Source organism: Ranitomeya imitator, chromosome 10, assembly GCF_032444005.1.
Source record: "Ranitomeya imitator isolate aRanImi1 chromosome 10, aRanImi1.pri, whole genome shotgun sequence".
Taxonomy (NCBI): Eukaryota; Metazoa; Chordata; class Amphibia; order Anura; family Dendrobatidae; genus Ranitomeya; species Ranitomeya imitator.
In genome coordinates this window covers 3,936,718-3,962,577 of record NC_091291.1, presented here as the reverse complement: position 1 = coordinate 3,962,577, position 25,860 = coordinate 3,936,718, and the positions used below count along the sequence as shown (strand labels likewise).

The window sequence follows — 25,860 nt, the reverse complement described above, 5'->3', positions numbered from 1 at the left end:
CTGCACAGTACCACTCCTCCTGTATATATACACTGCACAGCACCCTCCTGCTGTATATATACACTGCACAGCACCCTCCTGCTGTATATATACACTGCACAGCACCCTCCTGCTGTATATATACACTGCACAGCACCCTCCTGCTGTATATATACACTGCACAGCACCCTCCTGCTGTATATATACACTGCACAGCACCGCTCCTCCTGTATATATACACTGCACAGCACCCTCCTGCTGTATATATACACTGCACAGCACCCTCCTGCTGTATATATACACTGCACAGCACCCTCCTGCTGTATATATACACTGCACAGCACCCTCCTGCTGTATATATACACTGCACAGCACCCTCCTGCTGTATATATACACTGCACAGCACCCTCCTGTATATATACACTGCACAGTACCACCCTCCTGTATATATACACTGCACAGCACCACTCCTCCTGTATATATACACTGCACAGCACCACTCCTCCTGTATATATACACTGCACAGTACCACTCCTCCTGTATATATACACTGCACAGTACCACTCCTCCTGTATATATACACTGCACAGCACCCTCCTCCTGTCCTGTATATATACACTGCACAGTACCACTCCTCCTGTCCTGTATATACAGTGGGGCAAAAAAGTATTTAGTCAGTCAGCAATAGTGCAAGTTCCACCACTTAAAAAGATGAGAGGCGTCTGTAATTTACATCATAGGTAGACCTCAACTATGGGAGACAAACTGAGAAAAAAAATCCAGAAAATCACATTGTCTGTTTTTTTATCATTTTATTTGCATATTATGGTGGAAAATAAGTATTTCGTCAGAAACAAAATTTCATCTCAATGCTTTGTAATATATCCTTTGTTGGCAATGACAGAGGTCAAACGTTTTCTGTAAGTCTTCACAAGGTTGCCACACACTGTTGTTGGTATGTTGGCCCATTCCTCCATGCAGATCTCCTCTACAGCAGTGATGTTTTTGGCTTTTCGCTTGGCAACACGGACTTTCAACTCCCTCCAAAGGTTTTCTATAGGGTTGAGATCTGGAGACTGGCTAGGCCACTCCAGGAGCTTAAAATGCTTCTTACGAAGCCACTCCTTCGTTGCCCTGGCGGTGTGCTTTGGATCATTGTCATGTTGAAAGACCCAGCCACGTTTCATCTTCAGTGCCCTTGCTGATGGAAGGAGGTTTGCACTCAAAATCTCATGATACATGGCCCCATTCATTCTTTCATGTACCCGGATCAGTCGTCCTGGCCCCTTTGCAGAGAAACAGCCCCAAAGCATGATGTTTCCACCACCATGCTTTACAGTAGGTATGGTGTTTGATGGATGCAACTCAGTATTCTTTTTCCTCCAAACACAACAAGTTGTCTTTCTACCAAACAGTTCCAGTTTGGTTTCATCAGACCATAGGACATTCTCCCAAAACTCCTCTGGATCATCCAAATGCTCTCTAGCAAACTTCAGACGGGCCCGGACATGTACTGGCTTAAGCAGTGGGACACGTTTGGCACTGCAGGATCTGAGTCCATGGTGGCGTAGTGTGTTACTTATGGTAGGCCTTGTTACATTGGTCCCAGCTCTCTGCAGTTCATTCACTAGGTCCCCCCGCGTGGTTCTGGGATTTTTGCTCACCGTTCTTGTGATCATTCTGACCCCACGGGGTGGGATTTTGCGTGGAGCCCCAGATCGAGGGAGATTATCAGTGGTCTTGTATGTCTTCCATTTTCTAATTATTGCTCCCACTGTTGATTTCTTCACTCCAAGCTGGTTGGCTATTGCAGATTCAGTCTTCCCAGCCTGGTGCAGGGCTACAATTTTGTTTCTGGTGTCCTTTGACAGCTCTTTGGTCTTCACCATAGTGGAGTTTGGAGTCAGACTGTTTGAGGGTGTGCACAGGTGTCTTTTTATACTGATAACAAGTTTAAACAGGTGCCATTACTACAGGTAATGAGTGGAGGAAAGAGGAGACTCTTAAAGAAGAAGTTACAGGTCTGTGAGAGCCAGAAATCTTGATTGTTTGTTTCTGACCAAATACTTATTTTCCACCATAATATGCAAATAAAATGTTAAAAAAACAGACAATGTGATTTTCTGGATTTTTTTTTCTCAGTTTGTCTCCCATAGTTGAGGTCTACCTATGATGTAAATTACAGACGCCTCTCATCTTTTTAAGTGGTGGAACTTGCACTATTGCTGACTGACTAAATACTTTTTTGCCCCACTGTATATATATATATATACACTGCACAGTACCTCTCCTCCTGTGTATATACACTGCACAGCACCACTCCTCCTGTATATATACACTGTACAGTACCTCTCCTCCTATCCTGTATATATACACTGCACAGTACCACTCCTCCTGTATATATACACTGCACAGCACCACTCCTCCTGTATATATACACTGCACAGTACCACTCCTCCTGTATATATACACTGCACAGTACCACTCCTCCTGTATATATACACTGCACAGTACCACTCCTCCTGTATATATACACTGCACAGTACCACTCCTCCTGTATATATACACTGCACAGTACCGCTCCTCCTGTATATATACACTGCACAGTACCGCTCGTCCTGTATATATACACTGCACAGTACCACTCGTCCTGTATATATACACTGCACAGTACCACTCCTCCTGTATATATACACTGCACAGTACCACTCCTCCTGTCCTGTATATATACACTGCACAGTACCACTCCTCCTGTCCTGCATATATACACTGCACAGTACCACTCCTCCTGTATATATAAACTGCACAGCACCGCTCCTCCTGTCCTGTATATATACACTGCACAGTACCACTCCTCCTGTATATATATACACTGCACAGTACCACTCCTCCTGTCCTGCATATATACACTGCACAGTACCACTCCTCCTGTATATATAAACTGCACAGCACCGCTCCTCCTGTCCTGTATATATACACTGCACAGTACCACTCCTCCTGTATATATATACACTGCACAGTACCACTCCTCCTGTCCTGCATATATACACTGCACAGTACCACTCCTCCTGTATATATAAACTGCACAGCACCGCTCCTCCTGTCCTGTATATATACACTGCACAGTACCACTCCTCCTGTATATATATACACTGCACAGTACCACTCCTCCTGTATATATATACACTGCACAGTACCACTCCTCCTGTATATATACACTGCACAGTACCACTCCTCCTGTATATATACTGCACAGTACCACTCCTCCTGTATATACACTGTACAGTACCGCTCCTCCTGTCCTGTATATATACTACACAGTACCACTCCTCCTGTCCTGTATATATACACTGCACAGTACCACTCCTCCTGTCCTGTATATATACACTGCACAGTACCACTCCTCCTGTATATATACACTGCACAGTACCACTCCTCCTGTCCTGTATATATACACTGCACAGTACCACGCCTCCTGTCCTGTATATATACAGTGCACAGTACCACTCCTCCTGTCCTGTATATATACACTGCACAGTACCACTCCTCCTGTCCTGTATATATACACTGCACAGTACCACTCCTCCTGTCCTGTATGTATACACTGCACAGTACCACTCCTCCTGTCCTGTATACACTGCACAGTACCACTCCTCCTGTCCTGTATATATACACTGCACAGTACCACTCCTCCTGTCCTGTATATATACACTGCACAATACCACTCCTCCTGTCCTGTATATATACACTGCACAATACCGCTCCTCCTGTCCTGCATATATACACTGCACAGTACCACTCCTCCTGTATATATAAACTGCACAGCACCACTCCCCCTGTATATATACACTGCACAGTACCACTCCTCCTGTATATATACACTGCACAGTACCACTCCTCCTGTATATATACACTGCACAGTACCACTCCTCCTGTCCTGTATATATACACTGCACAGTACCACTCCTCCTGTCCTGTATATATACACTGCACAGTACCACTCCTCCTGTCGTGTATATATACACTGCACAGTACCACTCCTCCTGTCCTGTATATATACACTGCACAGTACCACTCCTCCTGTCCTGTATATATACACTGCACAGTACCACGCCTCCTGTCCTGTATATATACAGTGCACAGTACCACTCCTCCTGTCCTGTATATATACACTGCACAGTACCACTCCTCCTGTCCTGTATATATACACTGCACAGTACCGCTCCTCCTGTATATATACACTGCACAGTACCACTCCTCCTGTATATATACACTGCACAGTACCACTCCTCCTGTATATATACACTGCACAGTACCACTCCTCCTGTCCTGTATATATACACTGCACAGTACCACTCCTCCTGTATATATACACTGCACAGTACCACTCCTCCTGTATATATATACTGCACAGTACCACTCCTCCTGTATATATATACACTGCACAGTACCACTCCTCCTGTATATATATATACACTGCACAGTACCGCTCCTCCTGTATATATACACTGCACAGTACCACTCCTCCTGTATATATACTGCACAGTACCACTCCTCCTGTATATATACACTGCACAGTACCACTCCTCCTGTCCTGTATATATACACTGCACAGTACCGCTCCTCCTGTCCTGTATATATACACTGCACAGTACCACTCCTCCTGTCCTGTATATATACACTGCACAGTACCACTCCTCCTGTATATATACACTGCACAGTACCCCTCCTCCTGTATATATACACTGCATAGTACCACTCCTCCTGTATATATACACTGCACAGTACCACTCCTCCTGTCCTGTACATGCACACTGCACAGTACCGCTCCTCCTGTCCTGTATATATACACTGCACAGTACCACTCCTCCTGTATATATACACTGCACAGTACCGCTCCTCCTGTCCTGTATATATACACTGCACAGTACCACTCCTCCTGTCCTGTATATATACACTGCACAGTACCGCTCCTCCTGTATATATACACTGCACAGTACCGCTCCTCCTGTATATATACACTGCACAGTACCGCTCCTCCTGTCCTGTATATATACACTGCACAGTACCGCTCCTCCTGTCCTGTATATATACACTGCACAGTACCGCTCCTCCTGTATATATACACTGCACAGTACCGCTCCTCCTGTATATATACACTGCACAGTACCGCTCCTCCTGTCCTATATATATACACTGCACAGCACCGCTCATCCTGTCCTGTATATATACACTGCACAGTACCACTCCTCCTGTATATATACACTGCACAGTACCACTCCTCCTGTATATATACACTGCACAGTACCACTCCTCCTGTATATATACACTGCACAGTACCACTCCTCCTGTATATATACACTGCACAGTACCACTCCTCCTGTATATATACACTGCACAGTACCGCTCCTCCTGTATATATACTGCACAGTACCACTCCTGTATATATACACTGCACAGTACCACTCCTCCTGTCCTGTATATATACACTGCACAGTACCACTCCTCCTGTCCTGTATATATACACTGCACAGTACCACTCCTCCTGTCCTGTATATATACACTGCACAGTACCACTCCTCCTGTCCTGTATATATACACTGCACAGTACCACGCCTCCTGTCCTGTATATATACAGTGCACAGTACCACTCCTCCTGTCCTGTATATATACACTGCACAGTACCACTCCTCCTGTCCTGTATATATACACTGCACAGTACCACTCCTCCTGTATATATACACTGCACAGTACCCCTCCTCCTGTGTATATATACACTGCACAGTACCCCTCCTCCTGTATATATACACTGCACAGTACCACTCCTCCTGTCCTGTATATATACACTGCACAGTACCGCTCCTCCTGTCCTGTATATATACACTGCACAGTACCACTCCTCCTGTATATATACACTGCACAGTACCGCTCCTCCTGTCCTGTATATATACACTGCACAGTACCACTCCTCCTGTATATATACACTGCACAGTACCACTCCTCCTGTCCTGTATATATACACTGCACAGTACCACTCCTCCTGTATATATACACTGCACAGTACCACTCCTCCTGTATATATATACACTGCACAGTACCACTCCTCCTGTATATACACTGCACAGTACCACTCCTCCTGTCCTGTATATACACTGCACAGTACCGCTCCTCCTCCTGTATATATACAATGCACAGTACCGCTCCTCCTGTCCTGTATATATACACTGCACAGTACCGCTCCTCCTGTATATATACACTGCACAGTACCACTCCTCCTGTATATATATACACTGCACAGTACCACTCCTCCTGTATATACACTGCACAGTACCGCTCCTCCTCCTGTATATATACACTGCACAGTACCGCTCCTCCTGTCCTGTATATATACACTGCACAGTACCACTCCTCCTGTATATATACACTGCACAGTACCACTCCTCCTGTATATATATACACTGCACAGTACCGCTCCTCCTCCTGTATATATACACTGCACAGTACCGCTCCTCCTCCTGTATATATACACTGCACAGTACCGCTCCTCCTGTCCTGTATATATACACTGCACAGTACCGCTCCTCCTGTATATATACACTGCACAGTACCCCTCCTCCTGTATATATACACTGCACAGTACCACTCCTCCTGTATATATACACTGCACAGTACCACTCCTCCTGTATATATACACTGCACAGTACCGCTCCTCCTGTCCTGTATATATACACTGCACAGTACCCCTCCTCCTGTATATATATACACTGCACAGTACCCCTCCTCCTGTATATATACACTGCACAGTACCACTCCTCCTGTATATATACACTGCACAGTACCACTCCTCCTGTATATATATACACTGCACAGTACCACTCCTCCTGTATATATACACTGCACAGTACCACTCCTCCTGTATATATACACTGCACAGTACCGCTCCTCCTGTACTGTATATATACACTGCACAGTACCGCTCCTCCTGTCCTATATATATACACTGCACAGCACCGCTCCTCCTGTCCTGTATATATACACTGCACAGTACCACTCCTCCTGTATATATACACTGCACAGTACCACTCCTCCTGTATATATACACTGCACAGTACCACTCCTCCTGTATATATACACTGCACAGTACCACTCCTCCTGTATATATACACTGCACAGTACCACTCCTCCTGTATATATACACTGCACAGTACCCCTCCTCCTGTATATACACTGCACAGTACCGCTCCTCCTGTATATATACACTGCACAGCACCGCTCCTCCTGTATATATACACTGCACAGTACCACTCCTCCTGTCCTGTATATATACACTGCACAGTACCACTCCTCCTGTATATATACACTGCACAGTACCCCTCCTCCTGTCCTGTATATATACACTGCACAGTACCGCTCCTCCTGTCCTGTATATATACACTGCACAGTACCACTCCTCCTGTCCTGTATATATACACTGCACAGTACCGTTCTTCCTGTATATATACACTGCACAGTACCGCTCCTCCTGTGTATATATACACTGCACAGTACCGCTCCTCCTGTGTATATATACACTGCACAGTACCGCTCCTCCTGTGTATACACTGCACAGTACCGCTCCTCCTGTGTATATATACACTGCACAGTACCGCTCCTCCTGTGTATATACACTGCACAGTACCACTCCTCCTGTATATATACACTGCACAGTACCGCTCCTCCTGTGTATATACACTGCACAGTACCACTCCTCCTGTATATATACACTGTACAGTACCGCTCCTCCTGTGTATATATACACTGCACAGTACCGCTCCTCCTATATATATACACTGCACAGTACCGCTCCTCCTGTATATATACACTGCACAGTACCGCTCCTCCTGTATATATACACTGCACAGTACCGCTCCTCCTGTGTATATACACTGCACAGTACCACTCCTCCTGTATATATACACTGCACAGTACCACTCTTCCTGTATATATACACTGCACAGTACCACTCCTCCTGTCCTGTATATATACTCTGCACAGTACCGCTCCTCCTGTGTATATATACACTGCACAGTACCGCTCCTCCTGTCCTGTATATATACACTGCACAGTACCGTTCTTCCTGTATATATACACTGCACAGTACCGCTCCTCCTGTGTATATATACACTGTACAGTACCGCTCGTCTGCCTTGTATACTGGATGTATGTAGGTATATTAATATATGTAGCTTGGTTCTGCCTTTCTGCTGGGGGTAACTCCTGGCTCTGATTTTGTGTAATGGACATTTTCTGGTGATCACACCTTTGTGCATCTATATCCCTGTGCATTTAGTATAAAGTTCTGCTTCTTGCTCCTTGTCCATGTCAGTGTAGTTCTCCATGTATCCTCTAGTGGGCGCTATATGTGGTGTGTACAGGTGTTGTATATCTGTGGTAGATTATAATCCGGGTTCTTCATGAAATCCGTTGTTTCCTTTGGCAGAGATGGAGCTGTTCTGCAGGAAGCGCTCACACAGCGAGTCTCCTCCACCCGTGGAAGTGACAGTAAAGCGCTGCGCCTCCTGCCCCGAGACCTGCAAGCCCCTGGTGAACCTGCAGCCCTGCCGGGAGGAGCGGGGACTGCTGCCCCGACTGTTTCGTCACAGGACGCCCAGGAAGCGAGTTACTGGTGGAAAGTGGAAATCTTATGACGATGTCCGTTTCCGATCAGTCCTGGACCACATCCAAGGTAATCGGAGCGATGCCATCTTGATAAGGCTAACAAGTCGTCTGCGAGATCGCAGTGATGAAGGTGAGCGACGACGTGTGTGGTCACCGGGACAGGTCCATGCAAGTGGTCACTCAGCTTTTCTAGACTCCTGACACAACGGGTGTATTGAATCTTACGTCGGCTGTACATTATCTGCCCCCAGAGGGGACGCTACTGAGGTGCACAGTACTGGGGGACCCCCAGCACAAGGACCCCATGACTTGTTGTTGTGGTTGGGGGGTCCTGTGTCTTTGGTGGACTCTAGTCCTCTGATTGGGAAGGAGGGGGACTACCTGTAGTCAGATGAATAATATTCTGTCTGGAAGACTTTGCAGAAGCCCCGGAGAGCTGGGTGACCCCATCCAGGGTTACAGGAGGAGCAGCCTTTGTTGCCCGGAGTATATAACGGATTAGTAGGGATTATGGCGGATTGTCCGCAGCATTGTCGCTCTGCGGAGGTGACACTGAAGAGGTGAAGGATGCTGGAGCCGGATTATCCCCTTGTGTAAAGATGAGGGGGCACAAGTTCGCAAATACTAGAAGGAACCATGTAACAAACAGATTAGCTTGTGTAGAACAATGAGCGGATAATGCACATACTCCAGAGGCCGAGGAGCGTCCTCCAAGGAATTACACCAAGGTCACCCCTAGTTTACCCCGGACATTTCCTACTCTCCCGTCTTCACACACTGACAGATCAGTGATTCTGTAACTTCAACCTACGTCACACGAGCTTCACAATGTGCTGATCCTGGAAGTGGCCTCAGCAGAGTTCTATGGGCCCCGAGGCAGAATCTAGGCCTGTACCCCCATACTACACTCAGCATCTCGCTCTGGCCCCAGAGGCGTTGTCGGCCTATAAAGACATTGTTCTCCCTCCCATAAAAAAACAAAAGTGATAAAATATAGAATACAGAAAACCAAGGCATAAGATCATTTTCTAAGTGATACTTTCAGCTGGTATTTTCATATTTTAAGTGAGCAAATAATGCCGCCATACCATGAGCACATATAACTACTATCCTGTTACTAAACAAAGTCCACTATACCAAGCCCAAAATTACCAATAATATCCACATAAGACAAATAATACCGCCACATATTATCAACACATACAGGAATGACCAGATAATACCACTACCGATAACTAACAAAAATTACTAATACTAAAATTGTTACAGGTGACTTTGTTCACAGGAGCTCTGTATATAGTGTACAGGTAATACAGTGATCACCAGTGACATTATACACAGGAGCTCTGTATAGTGAACAGGTAATAGTACATTTCAAAAAACCTGATCTGCACATCCAAACATAGACACAGTGTGAACAGGTGCTGAACCCAGAGTCGCCAACTCGTATATAATCAAACAAATAGGGCAGCACACTGCAGCGCCAAAACATGCAAACTTGAAAACACGAAATTTTTTTAAACTGCATTACTGCACTAGAAATATGAAAAATGAGAGCTTTTAGCGCATAAAAATGGCCAATTTTATGTGTACCTCGTCGTTTTTTGAAATGTATTCTCTAGCCTTCTGATCGTGCACTCCCTGCCTCCTAGCCATAGGTGTTTTAATTTATAGTAGGTCTAATACCCCTCCACAGTGAGAGAGAATTTGAGTCCAAGGAGAGGTTTCACATGTACCCATTCAGATGGAGACGTTTATTCTCAGAGAGGTAGGTTTAGAGTAGGACCTCGTATAAGAGAGATGCCGTAACGTGGCTACGAGGTACACATAAAATTGGCCATTTTTATGCGCTAAAAGCTCTCATTTTTCATATTTCTAGTGCAGTAATGCAGTTTAAAAAAATTTCGTGTTTTCAAGTTTGCATGTTTTGGCGCTGCAGTGTGCTGCCCTATTTGTTTGATTATATACGAGTTGGCGACTCTGGGTTCAGCACCTGTTCACACTGTGTCTATGTTTGGATGTGCAGATCAGGTTTTTTTGAAATGTATTCTCTAGCCTTCTGATCGTGCACTCCCTGCCTCCTAGCTTCAGGTGTTTTAATTATAGTAGGTCCAATACCCCTCCACAGTGAGAGAGAATTTGAGTCCAAGGAGAGGTTTCACATGTACCCATTCAGATGGAGACGTTTATTCTCAGAGAGGTAGGTTTAGAGTAGGACCTCGTATAAGAGAGATGCCGTAACGTGGCTACGAGGTACACATAAAATTGAACAGGTAATAGTAATCACCGGTGACATTATACACAGGAGCTCTGTATATAGTGTACAGGTAATAGTGATCACCAGTGACATTATACACAGGAGCTCTGTATATAGTGTATAGTGTACAGGTAATATAGTGATCACCAATGACATTATACACAGGAGCTCTGTATAGTGTACAGGTAATACAGTGATCACCGGTGACATTATACACAGGAGCTCTGTATATAGTGTACAGGTAATACAGTGATAACCAGTGACATTATACACAGGAGCTCTGTATATAGTGTACAGGTAATATAGTGATCATCAATGACATTATACACAGGAGCTCCGTATATAGTGTACAGGTAATAGTGATCACCAGTTACATTATACACAAGAGCTCTGTATATAGTGCCAGTGTACAGGTAATACAGTGATCACCAGTGACATTATTCATAGTCGTTCTGAATATAGTGTACAGGTATCACCGGTGACACTATACACAGGAGCTCTGCATAAAGTGTCATGAAACATGGTGATCACTGGTGATATTATTAATGCAGACAAAACCATAATCATTCGATTTCAGGTTACACTCCATTTGCATCCAGAGCTGTGCTCACAATTCTATAGCTTTTTCTTTTTTTACAAGTACCATGCAATAGTATCTAATTTAGCTGACCTTTCTGCTTGTTCAGTGTCTGCGCAGTAAATGCAGTATAGGGAGATGGACACTATCCAGAGGCTTTGTGCCAGGAGGTAGTGCATTAGGCCATCAGGCTAGTAGTGTTGTTAAGCAGGGCTATAGGAGAGGTATATTCTCCATCTGAGTAATTATGTATGGGGATAATGTCTACTAGAAACTATAGGCCTAATACATCATTTTTTGTCTTATTTTTGGTGTTTTTAACCTGTTTTTGATTTGTGCTAAATTCTTCTTTTAATTTGCGCACATTTAAGTCTATTTTAAGTGTTAGTCTGCTTTTTTTTTTTGCTTTTAAGATGTTCACTGCAGAATCATTGCGATTTATTTTAAACGACCCAAATTTTATGCAAATGTACTCCGGTCCCCCACTTGGGAGAGATTCACATGTTGGAGGTGTCTAGAAAAAGCCAGCGCCAAGTAGAAAGCATGATGTTTGTAAATCTTTCAGAGAGTGAACTCGGGGGATCTAAGGTCTTAAACAATCCCATCTACCAACCTCCTTTCTGTCCAACGTCCCCGTGTGTTTCTTCTATGGGACTCGAATACAAGGACGATACACAGACTGATGTCCAAGAGGCTCCTCTGCTCAGACCCTCAGAAAATCCCCCTCCTAAGAAAAAAGCACTGGAAGAACAGAGCACGAACACAAGCCCCCCAAAATCCAGGTACATCCCACCATACACTCAGATGTAGAAGGTCCTCACCACCCATTCTTGTCATTGGACCAGATTCATTATTGCCTTTGCGCCTTTTCTTAATTTGTTTCCTGTTTTCCGTTCGACTCTTGGTAAAGGTGAAACATAGTCTTTTTGACTTTGTGCAGATTTAATGAACCTGCGTGCACCATTTTGAAAAATTTGGTGTCAACTTATCCCATAACACAAAAAAGAAAAGGGACTAAAAAAAAGAAATGGGAAATGATGGCTGGAGCCCATTATGTTTCCTCCATACACATCTACATTTACATTCTCCGGTCACTATATCATGTCAGATGCCTGTAGACCAGGGATGATCCGGCTTCACAATTCTACAGCACAAACCCTTATATTCCTCATTTGCCTCGGTTAGTGCCGTTTTCATTCTTAAAACCCAGATTGGTTGCTATGGGCAACTACACCAGACTTAAATTGGATTAAGTTTTGTTCAGGTTTCTTAGACATGAGCAGACTGATTTGCAGGATCCTGGTCCAGCAGCCATCTCTGCAGTCCTTTGCCATCGGATGGAGCCCTGGGAACCTTCAATGCCTCTTCGGATTAGTAGGTTCAGAGAGAGATGAAGCCAGGGATTTTGGAAGGTACGAGGTATCTCATTGGGCTCATCTGGTTACCACAGATTACAACGCAGGACCACTATCAATTCACTTATCTAATGTGGCATTGAGTTCTTAGACACGACCGGCTACTATGTAGACTCCCTACTGTAACGGTGACCACGAAGCCCCTACGCTGAAGGTTAGGACTATGATCATCATCATAACTAAAGAACCATATGGGGGTAAAACGCTCTACCGGCATGTTTAGCTGAGACCTTTACCGTTCTGACTGTCCAGTAGTGGTGTATGCCGAGGAGTCCATTTCTCGAAGTGGTTTATTAAATTCTTTAAACTCCACTGACCTCACATCAGAGTCACCGAGGGCTCATAAACCTCAACTGTTGTAGCTGATCAGACCCTATGAGCCGGCATTCTTCAAATCTCCATGATGTGTCATGAAATGATGTAACGTTAAGCCTCCTCTGAGACCACTGAATGTGATTGATTCATTGACCCGGACCTCTGTGCTAATAACAATGTCTTTCTACTTAGCCTGATTGGAAGACTGATGGAGTCTCGTCGGTGGAAGCGGAAGGAGTCCAAGTTTGTGCACACGCGTTAGTAGAGCTTATGTTTTAGTGGTTCGCTCCTCTTGGTTGTGTTGTTGTCCATAATCTCTCATATTCTATGTTTCGTTCCTTGCTCAGAGCCGCTATATCAAGACTATTGTGTCTATTACACGAAGGGAGCTCCAGCATTGTCCCCGGCTGTCTTCTCGGTAGACTCGTCCCTTTCTTTTGATGGTCTCTTCAATTCTTCTTCTTTATTTGGGAGTAATGTGAATAATGAAGGACCCTCGCATTACATCGCATCCTTGTGGCAAGAACTTCCAGAAGTTAAAGGAAAGGGCATTGCTCAGAAAATGAGCCCCCAGAAGCGGCAACTTCAGGAGGTGAGCACTGGCTGGATGGCCCTTGTATGGAAGGGCTGGGTCATAATAGGGTTTAATTCCCAGTTTTAGCTGTTGATACCAATGCTATCTCGTTGGATGAGGGCTTGATATCTAGTATAGACTAACACTGGTCACGTGCCTGATTGATATCAAAGGCTTAAAAACTTCCATGGCTTTCACTATACAGCTTGGTTCCACTAATATTTGGAAGACTATGGGTCAGGCCTGTGTTGTACTATGTGAGGTGCCTCCATTCATTACTATAACTTTGTTCCATCTACCTTTAATTGCTCAGACTGGAACGCTCTGGTTCATAATTTTGGGTCTTGGTTCGCAGGCTATTTTTGAGGTGGTGACATCGGAGGCCTCCTACCAGCGCAGTCTGTCTGTAGCCACTGGACATTTCCAGAAATCGCGGAGACTGTTGGAGTGTTTGGGCACCTCAGACAAGCACACCCTGTTCTCCAATCTCCCCAGTGTTCGAGAAGTCAGTGAAAGGTCCGTGTCTCGTAACCATTTTCTTGGCTGTTTTACAGTATGATATTGACTTATGTGGTCTCCAATATCTGCAGATTTCTTCTGGATCTGGAAGAAGGTTTGGAGAAGGACATACACCTACATGATATTGGTGACCGAGTTCTGAGGCACTGTAATGAATTCCAGCGAGTTTACATTCCGTATGTCACCAACCAGATGTACCAAGAAAAACTGATGCAGCAGTTAATGTAAGTTCAGGACATGGACAAGTGTTTGCCTCTTGATCGCGTCATCCACAGTCGCTCCAGGACAGAATTAGTGTTGAGTAACGTGAAGCTCCTGGACTCTAATCTACATCTGGCTCTCCATGTGTCATTTATAATGCTGGCATCTTGTACAACACGGACCCTTGGGTGTCCTTGGGGATCTGACCCTATGATATTATTGCACTCACTATTACAATGATAGCATGGATGTTATCAGGAACAACTTCAACGACTGGACTTGTCATAGTCTTCCCATAGTTTGAGTTCTTAGTCTTAAGGGGGAACTTGTTCTAAACTCAAATATAAGGCTAGAATTACACAGCGACTTTTCCTCCAAAACGTGTAATATCCCCAAAAGTCACAATATACTGCGCCTACATTGAAGCACAATGAGTGAATGTGGTTACATTGCGGCGTGCTAGTTATAGTGACGGCTACGGGCAAGTTATACTAAAAGCGACGGGCAAGTCAAAATCATTTAATATCTGGTGGGTGACTGCATGACCATATTCACATGACGTGATGTCAGTGAGACACTGCGATCTATGGCGACAACGATATGTCGGAACCATTTTCAGGTCCAGCCTGAGACTGAGTCGTCCAGTTACAAGTTTTTGGAAATATAATTCAGCTATTTCTTGGTTCGGTTTCTTCATTTGGTAATACGATGACAATCAATATTGCAGCCACTTTTGCACCCATGAGTCAGGCAGCTAAGGTCCTAAACTGCAGGTTCACCAAGCAGTGCAAGGGCCCGATTGCATTTGTGACTCTGCCGTAGCGGTTATCGGCATGATGTCCTCAGATGTGAACAAGCTCATGTTCCAGGTTTCTAGACCTTGACTTTTGCGATTGGGGTGGTGATATTCATAATGCAATCACAAGACTCTTCTTGTTGGCTCTGATCTTTTCTATCTTCTACCAGTCAAGAAAATGGAAGATTCCTGCAGGTGCTCCAGCAACTGGAGCAGCAGCCGGTCTGCAAGAGACAACTTCTGAAGTCATTCCTGGTTCTACCATTCCAACGGATAACGCGCCTGAAAATCCTTCTGGAGGTAAAAGGGCGTTGGTGAATCCAGGGGTATAGTGCCCACCTGCTTTTCAACAAATTGCTTTCCTTGCAGAATATCCTAAAGTTGTCAGAGAGTCTCGTGTTATCGTCTGTACGTGAGGCAGCGTCTGCAGTAGGAGAGGTGAGCACTGGAGGAGTAACTGGCCACGAAGGTCTAATGTTGAGTGTAGGTTTACAGCTGACCATGGTCCACCAGAACGCTTTCCATCGCTGTCTACAGAGCCGGCTGTGTCTTCTGCCCGCAGATTGTGTCTCGGTGTAATGAGGGGGTGAGGAGCATGATGCAGACAGAGGAGCTGGTCTTGCTGGAGAAGAGGATGGACTTCCTCCACACCAAGGTGAGGGCTTCTCACCTTTTTGTCTTCATGTAAATATCATTTAGAAGAGAAATGGTCATTAGCCTCTTGTCTGCTGACCTATGGGACTGGACAAGAAAAAGGACCTTCTCTAGTCGGGTGCATATTTCCCCCCTATTCCTCACAAACTTGAGCCCTTACTCACTGACTTGGAGCCCTCTTTATGTAGTAATACAATGCTGTGTATGGAGAATGGGCCCCGGTTTATGCCCTGACCCATGTAGCCACATATCTTCATTCTGGCCAGTAATCTCCACTGCTTCCATGATGGCAGCTCCCTTGTCTGACTGCCTTGTAATTGCTGGACCTCCTTTTGCAGTCTCTTCCACTCATCTCGAGGGGTCGTGTCCTTGTTCACCAAGGAGAACTGGTGAGGATATTTTTCCAAGAGATGGGTGCTGGTCACCGTCCGCGTCTTGCCAGCAAACCAATCTATCTCCATCTTTTCAGTGATTTGCTGCTTCTGTCCACCAAAACAGAGTAAGTATGTATATATGGACTAGAGAAATTATCTATCCAGCATAATATGGTAGAAGGTGAAGGCTGATGTGATGCCCTACTTGTAAATGTCATGTATTACAAGCGGAAACCCGAGCACTCATGCCTTGCATTGTAGTATGTGATCAGCCGATTTTCCTGGTTACCTATGGATGGTAACTTTTTTTTCTCTCTACTTCCATCCAGTGCTGGACGCTTCCAAGTGACTGACTATGCGAGACGAGGACAAGTGAAAGCCGACTATGTCAAGGCCAAGGCCCTCGGCCTCCCCACAATGGTCTTCTTACTGCGCCTGACACAAAACCACAGTGGTCTGAGCTGTGAGATCGTCCTGCAGGCTTCCAGCGAGTAAGTTAAGGCCACCTCCAACTACACGAGACCATTATAGCACAAACCAAGAAGGGTGAAGCGTCTGCAGTCCAATCCAAGACCATGAGCAGCATGAGGACATGGCCCTCTCGTAAGAGAACATCAAGAATATTGTTGACTCATGTGAGATAAAAACCCTGAGGACGGGTAAGGTTGTCAGGTGCCGATTCACGCTACTGATCTACAGGGTGATGTGTATGATAAAGTATATATGTAATCAAGGCCTTGTGCTGCCCTGTGATATGTTGTGTGTTTCCACTAGACTGGAGAAGCAGCATTGGATCTCCAAGATAACACAACAGATGTCTCAGGAATCAAGCTGCTAATCGAAAGTGAAGACCACAAGGTAAATCTCCAATATGCAGGATTACCCGTTGCTTCCATTTCAGGGTAGAGCGTGCTCCCCTCACGCACAATGTGTTCTCTGGGATACGGCACACATTTCACCCCCAATCTTTTTCCCCCCTCTGTATATTTTGGTGATTCCAGGATCCTCCATCTACAGCCTCCTCACCAGTAATACATTTCTGATGACAACTGCTGAAGTGTCCTGTGTAAACAGCCGTTCCCAGCGTGGTTAGAGTAGCCCATTGCACACCTGACCCGTCCTCAGATCTGCAGGCAGCTGTATACTGGGGACAGCAGGTGGACAGTCCTGTACAATAGCTGCACAGTATACAGGAATGTAATGGTGGTCTGTATAGTGGGGGATACAATGATTCTTCTGTCACTTCAGTTATCCCTGAAGCCAATAAGACACCTGGACACGACTGTTCATTGTCACCTGATGGCGGGGAGTGATGGCCGCTCGGCCTGTGATTCTGCGTCTTCGTGGCCATTATACCAATAACAGATGATTGAACGTTTTATCCAGACGATTGTAAAACCGCAGCAGAGCGCAGATTTCTATCGGTGACGATGGTCGGAGCGTTTCCTTTATCCATTTTCCCTCGGTGATTCTCTACAGTCTTCGAACACGAATTCTCCATTTTCAGCAGTGATAATGGTGAATAGTTTTCTTGAGTGTAGCTGTGGTTGTGAAATCTGGAAGTTGTATGGTGTCACCGCCATGATATAGTCTACGATAACTAATGATATTGTCCTAGTGATGGACGGGACATTATGGGATTGTTCTGAGCTATCGATTGGGGTAGCGCAGGGGTCAGCGACCTTTACCACCATCAATGTCACTTATGTCTGACTTTGCTTTGTAGGATTTAAGATAAACTGGAAAATCTGCTCCTGGGACTGAGGCCGAACACTACAACCTCTGCTCGTACGTGAGCTGTAGTAAGCCGAACATTGCAACCTTTGCCCGTACGTGAGCTGTAGTATGCCGAGACCAAACACTACAACCTCTGCCCGTACGTGAGCTGTAGTATGCCAAAGCCGAACACTACAACCTCTGCCCGTACGTGAGCTGTAGTATGCCGAGACCGAACACTACAACCTCTGCCCGTACGTGAGCTGTAGTATGCCAAAGCCGAACACTACAACCTCTGCCTGTACGTGAGCTGTAGTATGCCGAGACCAAACACTACAACCTCTGCCCGTACGTGAGCTGTAGTATGCCAAAGCCGAACACTACAACCTCTGCCCGTACGTGAGCTGTAGTATGCCGAGACCAAACACTACAACCTCTGCCTGTACGTGAGCTGTAGTATGCCAAAGCCGAACACTACAACCTCTGCCTGTACGTGAGCTGTAGTATGCCGAGACCGAACACTACAACCTCTGCCCGTACGTGAGCTGTAGTATGCCAAAGCCGAACACTACAACCTCTGCCCGTACGTGAGCTGTAGTATGCCGAGACCGAACACTACAACCTCTGCCTGTACGTGAGCTGTAGTATGCCGAAGCCGAACACTACAACCTCTGCCCATACGTGAGCTGTAGTATGCCGAGACCAAACACTACAACCTCTGCCTGTACGTGAGCTGTAATATGCCGAGACCGAACATTACAACCTCTGCCCGTACGTGAGCTGTAGTATGCCGAAGCCGAACACTACAACCTCTGCCTGTACGTGAGCTGTAGTATGCCGAGACCAAACACTACAACCTCTGCCCGTACGTGAGCTGTAGTATGCCAAAGCCGAACACTACAACCTCTGCCCGTACGTGAGCTGTATTATGCCGAGACCGAACACTACAACCTCTGCCTGTACGTGAGCTGTAGTATGCCGACACCAAACACTACAACCTCTGCCCGTACGTGAGCTGTAGTATGCCGAGACCAAACACTACAACCTCTGCCTGTACATGAGCTGTAGTATGCCAAAGCCGAACACTACAACATCTGCCTGTACGTGAGCTGTAGTATGCCGAGACCGAACACTACAACCTCTGCCCGTACGAGAGCTGTAGTATGCAGAGACCGAACATTACAACCTCTGCCCGTCCGTGAGCTGTAGTATGCCGAGACCAAACACTACAACCTCTGCCCGTACGTGAGCTGTAGTATGCCAAAGCCGAACACTACAACCTCTGCCCGTACGTGAGCTGTAGTATGCCGAGACCAAACACTACAACCTCTGCCTGTACATGAGCTGTAGTATGCCAAAGCCGAACACTACAACCTCTGCCTGTACGTGAGCTGTAGTATGCCGAGACCGAACACTACAACCTCTGCCCGTGTGAGCTGTAGTATGCTGAGACCGAACACTACAACCTCTGCCCATACGTGAGCTGTAGTATGCCGAGACTAAACATTGCAACCTCTGCCTGTACATGAGCTGTAGTATACAACCTCTGCCCGTACGTGAGCTGTAGTATGCTGAGACCGAACACTACAACCTCTGCCCGTACGTGAGCTGTAGTACGGCGAGACCGAACATTACAACCTCTGCCTATACATGTAATGTTCGGATACGGGCAGAGGTTGTAATGTTCGGCATCTGCATACTGCAGCTCACATAGGGCAGAGGTTGTAGTGTTCGGCCTTGGCATGCAGCTCACATATGGGCAGAGGTTGTAATGTTCGGCCTCGGCGTACTAGAGCTCACATATACGGGAAGAGGTTGTAATGTTTGGCTTTGGCATACTACAGGTCACATACGGGCAAAGGTTGTAATGTTCGGCCTTGGCATACTACAGCTCACATACGGGCAGAGGTTGCAATGTTCGGCCTCGGCATACTACAGCTCACGTACGGGCAGAGGTAATGTTCGGCCTTGGCATGCAGCTCACGTACGGGCAGAGGTTGTAATGTTCGGCCTTGGCGTACTACAGCTCACATATACGGGCAGAGGTTGCAATGTTCGGCCTCTGCATACTACAGCTCACATACGGGCAGAGGTTGCAATGTTTGGCCTCGGCATACTACAGCTCGCGTACGGGCAGAGGTTGTAGTGTTCGGCCTCGGCGTACAGCTTTACATCTGGTTGCTCCGGGCTGGAGGACTACTTATCTCAGTCTTTTCACTTTATTTCAGTATTGCTTTTACCCCAAATCTGCAGTGTGAACCCCATTCCCTGTCTCCATCAGCGAGGGTGGTGCTTGGATACACCCATACAAGTCGCTGTATCTACAATGGTGGATACACCCATACATCAGACAAGACCCTTGTGTCCAGGATGTTACATGCAGGTCTTGAGACTTCAGAACATTTTGTTCCCGTCGTCTTTTATGTGTCTTATTAATGTTTGAAATAAACGTATTTTACAGAGATGATTGTCGGCAGCTCTACTTCTTCTTCCTGAGTAATGGTGGTCCCGTCATTGACCAGTGGGCTACAGCATCCCCTGACATGGGTCTCCGCAGATTTATGATGGGTCACTACTAATGAAGTGTAAATTGCTTATTGTTAATGAGCATGTTGTTCGGGACAGACCTCAACAATGAAAGTCATTGTGTCCTGATATTGGGGTGGTCCTCGTCATGGGGGCATTGGTCACTGCCGAGTTTCTCGTTGTTTGTGCCCTCTCTGTTGTTGGCATGGTCATCGTGTGGTGAACAATCTGATTGTATTACAGTACCTGACACTGGCAGAAGGGGGCAGCCTTGGTCCTATCTGAGCCCTTAATGCCATTAACCCTTTAGAGCCAGATTTGTCATTACTGGGAGGAGAATTATGATGCGAAACTGGAAAATATGATGTGAGCTGATTCCTGAGGGGGAGATGGACCCCTGACGGAGCAGGACGTGATGTGCTGAGCTGCATTCACCACTGGGGGCAGCGCTGTCCTGGTATTTGCTCTGGTCACAGTGGTGAACACTATGGCGCCCCCCCTGACCCCGGGTGTCTCTGCATGTGAATAGTTATCATTTCTGACGATATAGCGCTCACATTGTCTGCAGCGCTGTACAGAGAGCAGTAGGAAAACGGTGACTATTCGGTCCTCATCCTTTTTGTCCACGGCCACTGGTGCAGCGTGCGAGTCTCTACCAGAGTGGAGGCCACGCCGGCCGATCCACTGTGGAATAATCACTGAGGCCACGGAGGAGAGCCGCGCTGTCAGTGAGCACAGTACTACAAGTCCCATCATTGATCCCCACGGTCACTTCCCCAGCTGCGCCTTGTTGGCTCAGTTTCCGATGATCGTGGCCCGTTACATGGCGGTTTCCTCCTCGTGTAAACACGATACAAGCTGGAGGCCATCGCCGAAATGAAACGTTCTCCTGCCAGAACGCCCTGGACCATCAACAAGAAGAAACGTGGAGAAAAGAAACTAAGAGGCGCACAAAGCCTGAGGTATACGGCAGACGCTGCCAATCACAAGATGGAGGTCTCTGTATACTGCTCATTGTACAGACCGCTGCAGCCAATCGCATCTTTATAACCAGAACAATGGCAGAGTGGTATACGCTCTGTATAATGGAGACCCCCCCCATGGAGGATGGCACCCTGGCGGCATCACAATTAATAAGTCTGGTAGGACAGAGGCCATCACAGGCTGTGTACGTGTTACAGGAGGTCGCTGGGCAGGAGACCGGGTGGAGGTAAATGCCGCCAGCAGTGGCCCGGCCGTCCCTGGTGGATGGAGCGCTCCGCCAGCTGCTGGCACCGCGGCAGTGTTGCCCTCTGGTGTGCCCGGTGGGGGGCGTCACGTCTGTGATTGAGCAGCTTCCATCTGTCACATCCATCACTCTCCCATTTTTCTCTGCACTGGAATGAAGTCTCCTTTCTCCACAGGTTGAGCTCTTCAATCAGCCCCATGTCAGCTGCAGGCCTGACTGCGGACCTCATCTGCTCCCACACTAGGGGGTCTCCTGGGAATCGTACACCCCTAAAACCTCCATGTTACGGCACACGGGGAGATGGGGCGTCTTTCAGATTTCCTCTCTAAATCCTAAACACAACCATTATGGCTCCTGCTCCAGTGGCTGCCACCAAGCTTTCTGAGGCTCCTGAATAGCAAGTTATCATATATCTGGATGATTGAGGGCTTGAACCTGTTATAGACCAGGGCAAGGGTGAAGGTGTCAGATGCCCCCCCATGCTGCCTGCACGGTGACCCCTCATACACCGGTGGCGGTCCGTGTTGCGTTCTTCAGTTCTGGGATAGGTTATTATAGAGATCATGACCGACCTGATGCCAACGCCGTGGCCCAGCACCCGGTGCCCCCCGACCTCTGGAGAAGCTGGGTCCCTGGGTGCAGCACACGCCGCGGCCCAGCACCCGGTGACCCCCGACCTCTGGAGAAGCTGGGTCCCTGGGTGCAGCACACGTCGCGGCCCAGCACCCGGTGACCCCCGACCTCTGGAGAAGCTGGGTCCCTGGGTGCAGCACACGCCGCGGCCCAGCACCCGGTGACCCCCGACCTCTGGAGAAGCTGGGTCCCTGGGTGCAGCACACGTCGCGGCCCAGCACCTGGTAACCCCCGACCTCTGGAGAAGCTGGGTCCCTGGGTGCAGCACACGCCGCGGCCCAGCACCCGGTGACCCCCGACCTCTGGAGAAGCTGGGTCCCTGGGTGCAGCACACGCCGCGGCCCAGCACCCGGTGACCCCCGACCTCTGGAGAAGCTGGGTCCCTGGGTGCAGCACACGCCGCGGCCCAGCACCCGGTGACCCCCGACCTCTGGAGAAGCTGGGTCCCTGGGTGCAGCACACGCCGCGGCCCAGCACCCGGTGACCCCCGACCTCTGGAGAAGCTGGGTCCCTGGGTGCAGCACACGCCGCGGCCCAGCACCCGGTGACCCCCGACCTCTGGAGAAGCTGGGTCCCTGGGTGCAGCACACGCCGCGGCCCAGCACCCGGTGACCCCCGACCTCTGGAGAAGCTGGGTCCCTGGGTGCAGCACACGTCGCGGCCCAGCACCCGGTGACCCCCGACCTCTGGAGAAGCTGGGTCCCTGGGTGCAGCACACGTCGCGGCCCAGCACCCGGTGACCCCCGACCTCTGGAGAAGCTGGGTCCCTGGGTGCAGCACACGTCGCGGCCCAGCACCCGGTGACCCCCGACCTCTGGAGAAGCTGGGTCCCTGGGTGCAGCACACGTCGCGGCCCAGCACCCGGTGACCCCCGACCTCTGGAGAAGCTGGGTCCCTGGGTGCAGCACACGCCGCGGCCCAGCACCCGGTGACCCCCGACCTCTGGAGAAGCTGGGTCCCTGGGTGCAGCACACGCCGCGGCCCAGCACCCGGTGACCCCCGACCTCTGGAGAAGCTGGGTCCCTGGGTGCAGCACACGCCGCGGCCCAGCACCCGGTGACCTCCGACCTCTGGAGAAGCTGGGTCCCTGGGTGCAGCACACGCCGCGGCCCAGCACCCGGTGACCCCCGACCTCTGGAGAAGCTGGGTCCCTGGGTGCAGCACCGGGTAACCCCCGACCTCTGGAAAAGCTGGGTGCAGCACAGATTTCTGCATCTGCGATCAGTGAGAAAAGGAACAAAAAGACCCATAAAAATCTCCATCAAAGACACAAGGAGATGAGAGGGGATAATGGTGGTAATTACTGCAGAGCCCACTGGGGAGGAGGCCCGGTCTCTGCACCTTACAGGAGCCATAAAGGACTGTTCACATTGACCTGTTAGTGGGCGGAGGCCGCTCCATCATAGCCGGGCATGTGGCCTCTTCCTCAGACCATTGTGCCTGCTCATAAACCTGCTGGCAATAAGGCCATCATCATGGTGTTATATGGGGCAGCTGGGTGGGGGAGGGTGCGCCCACATGGGGCACAGACAACTCTTCACACCCAGACCCGAGATTCCATTAGGGCAGAGCAGACCCCCTGCTGGTGCGGATTGTCAGTGTTTACACCCCTGCGGCCTGGAGCATCCTGTCCTCTCCAAACCCCAACTCCATGACTGTACAAGTGAATGGGTTTCGCCCTGACAGCCCCATGTCACAGGACGAGTCCCTTATAATCTCCTGTTATCCTGGCCCATGTGGCTGCGGCCTCCTGGGGTCCATGCCCCCCACCATAGATTTATTTCCCCGCCGCCCCCTATGTATATAGGGCACGGTCTGTGCACAGCAGCGGCGCCTCGTCTCCGGCACTGGGCCTCCCTGTTCCACCTCATTTACAGAAACCTGCCAGACGAGAACTTTTGTCTTTTGGATTTTTTTATTTATATTTTGCACTCGTTTCTCTAGTGATTTCACAAATGTGATTATGAAAGAGAGCACAGCCGATGTGAAGGGTCTGGTGCTGTACATGTCAGTCTTCACTGCAAATCTGGAATTCCAATCATGAACCAGAAGTCTCAGGATGAATAGTGATGGTCCCACCTGATTATCATGGGGCCATGAAGGGGTCACTGAGCAGAAATTGTGTATGATGGGGTGCAATAACACTTTTGGGAATAAGGCCCGTGTGACCCAGACACGTTGCGGGAGCGAGGCCCGTGTGACCCAGGTATGTAGTGGGAGTATGCCCCGTGTGACTCGGGTATGTAGTGGGAGTATGCCCCGTGTGACTCGGGTATGTAGTGGGAGTATGCCCCGTGTGACCGGGTATGTAGTGGGAGTATGCCCCGTGTGACCCGGGTATGTAGTGGGAGTATGCCCCGTGTGACCGGGTATGTAGTGGGAGTATGCCCCGTGTGACTCGGGTATGTAGTGGGAGTATGCCCCGTGTGACCCGGGTATGTAGTGGGAGTATGCCCCGTGTGACCCGGGTATGTAGTGGGAGTATGCCCCGTGTGACCCGGGTATGTAGTGGGAGTATGCCCCGTGTGACCCGGGTATGTAGTGGGAGTATGCCCCGTGTGACCCGGGTATGTAGTGGGAGTATGCCCCGTGTGACCCGGGTATGTAGTGGGAGTATGCCCCGTGTGACCCGGGTATGTAGTGGGAGTATGCCCCGTGTGACCCGGGTATGTAGTGGGAGTATGCCCCGTGTGACCCGGGTATGTAGTGGGAGTATGCCCCGTGTGACCCGGGTATGTAGTGGGAGTATGCCCCGTGTGACCCGGGTATGTAGTGGGAGTATGCCCCGTGTGACCCGGGTATGTAGTGGGAGTATGCCCCGTGTGACCCGGGTATGTAGTGGGAGTATGCCCCGTGTGACCCGGGTATGTAGTGGGAGTATGCCCCGTGTGACCCGGGTATGTAGTGGGAGTATGCCCCGTGTGACCCGGGTATGTAGTGGGAGTATGCCCCGTGTGACTCGGGTATGTAGTGGGAGTATGCCCCGTGTGACTCGGGTATGTAGTGGGAGTATGCCCCGTGTGACTCGGGTATGTAGTGGGAGTATGCCCCGTGTGACTCGGGTATGTAGTGGGAGTATGCCCCGTGTGACTCGGGTATGTAGTGGGAGTATGCCCCGTGTGACCCAGACACGTAGTGGGAGTATGCCCCGTGTGACCCAGACACGTAGTGGGAGTATGCCCCGTGTGACCCAGACACGTAGTGGGAGTATGCCCCGTGTGACCCAGACACGTAGTGGGAGTATGCCCCGTGTGACCAGGTATGTAGTGGGAGTATGCCCCGTGTGACCCAGACACGTAGTGGGAGTATGCCCCGTGTGACCCAGACACGTAGTGGGAGTATGCCCCGTGTGACCCAGACACGTAGTGGGAGTATGCCCCGTGTGACCCAGACACGTAGTGGGAGTATGCCCCGTGTGACCCAGGTATGTAGTGGGAG

At 48.6% G+C, this 25,860-nt stretch overlaps 1 protein-coding gene across 2 annotated transcripts; it reads left to right on the top strand.

Annotated features, from left to right (window-relative positions):
• Nucleotides 1–8,438: 8,438 nt before the first annotated feature.
• On the top strand, nt 8,439–20,491 carry LOC138651670 (rho guanine nucleotide exchange factor 19-like). 2 transcript variants are annotated; one of them, XM_069742058.1, is made up of 13 exons: nt 8,439–8,704; nt 12,037–12,253; nt 13,394–13,458; nt 13,549–13,793; nt 14,131–14,291; nt 14,366–14,518; nt 15,462–15,591; nt 15,661–15,729; nt 15,854–15,946; nt 16,284–16,444; nt 16,649–16,810; nt 17,094–17,177; nt 20,264–20,491. In XM_069742058.1, the coding sequence occupies exons 1-12, from the start codon at nt 8,461–8,463 to the stop codon at nt 17,155–17,157; spliced, it is 1,764 nt and encodes a 587-aa protein (XP_069598159.1). In that variant the 5' UTR covers nt 8,439–8,460; the 3' UTR covers nt 17,158–17,177; nt 20,264–20,491. The 2 variants fall into 2 exon arrangements, with proteins under 2 accessions (XP_069598159.1, XP_069598158.1); XM_069742057.1 differs by lacking the exon at nt 20,264–20,491 and adding an exon at nt 18,046–18,698.
• The last annotated feature ends 5,369 nt before the right edge of the window (nt 20,492–25,860 follow it).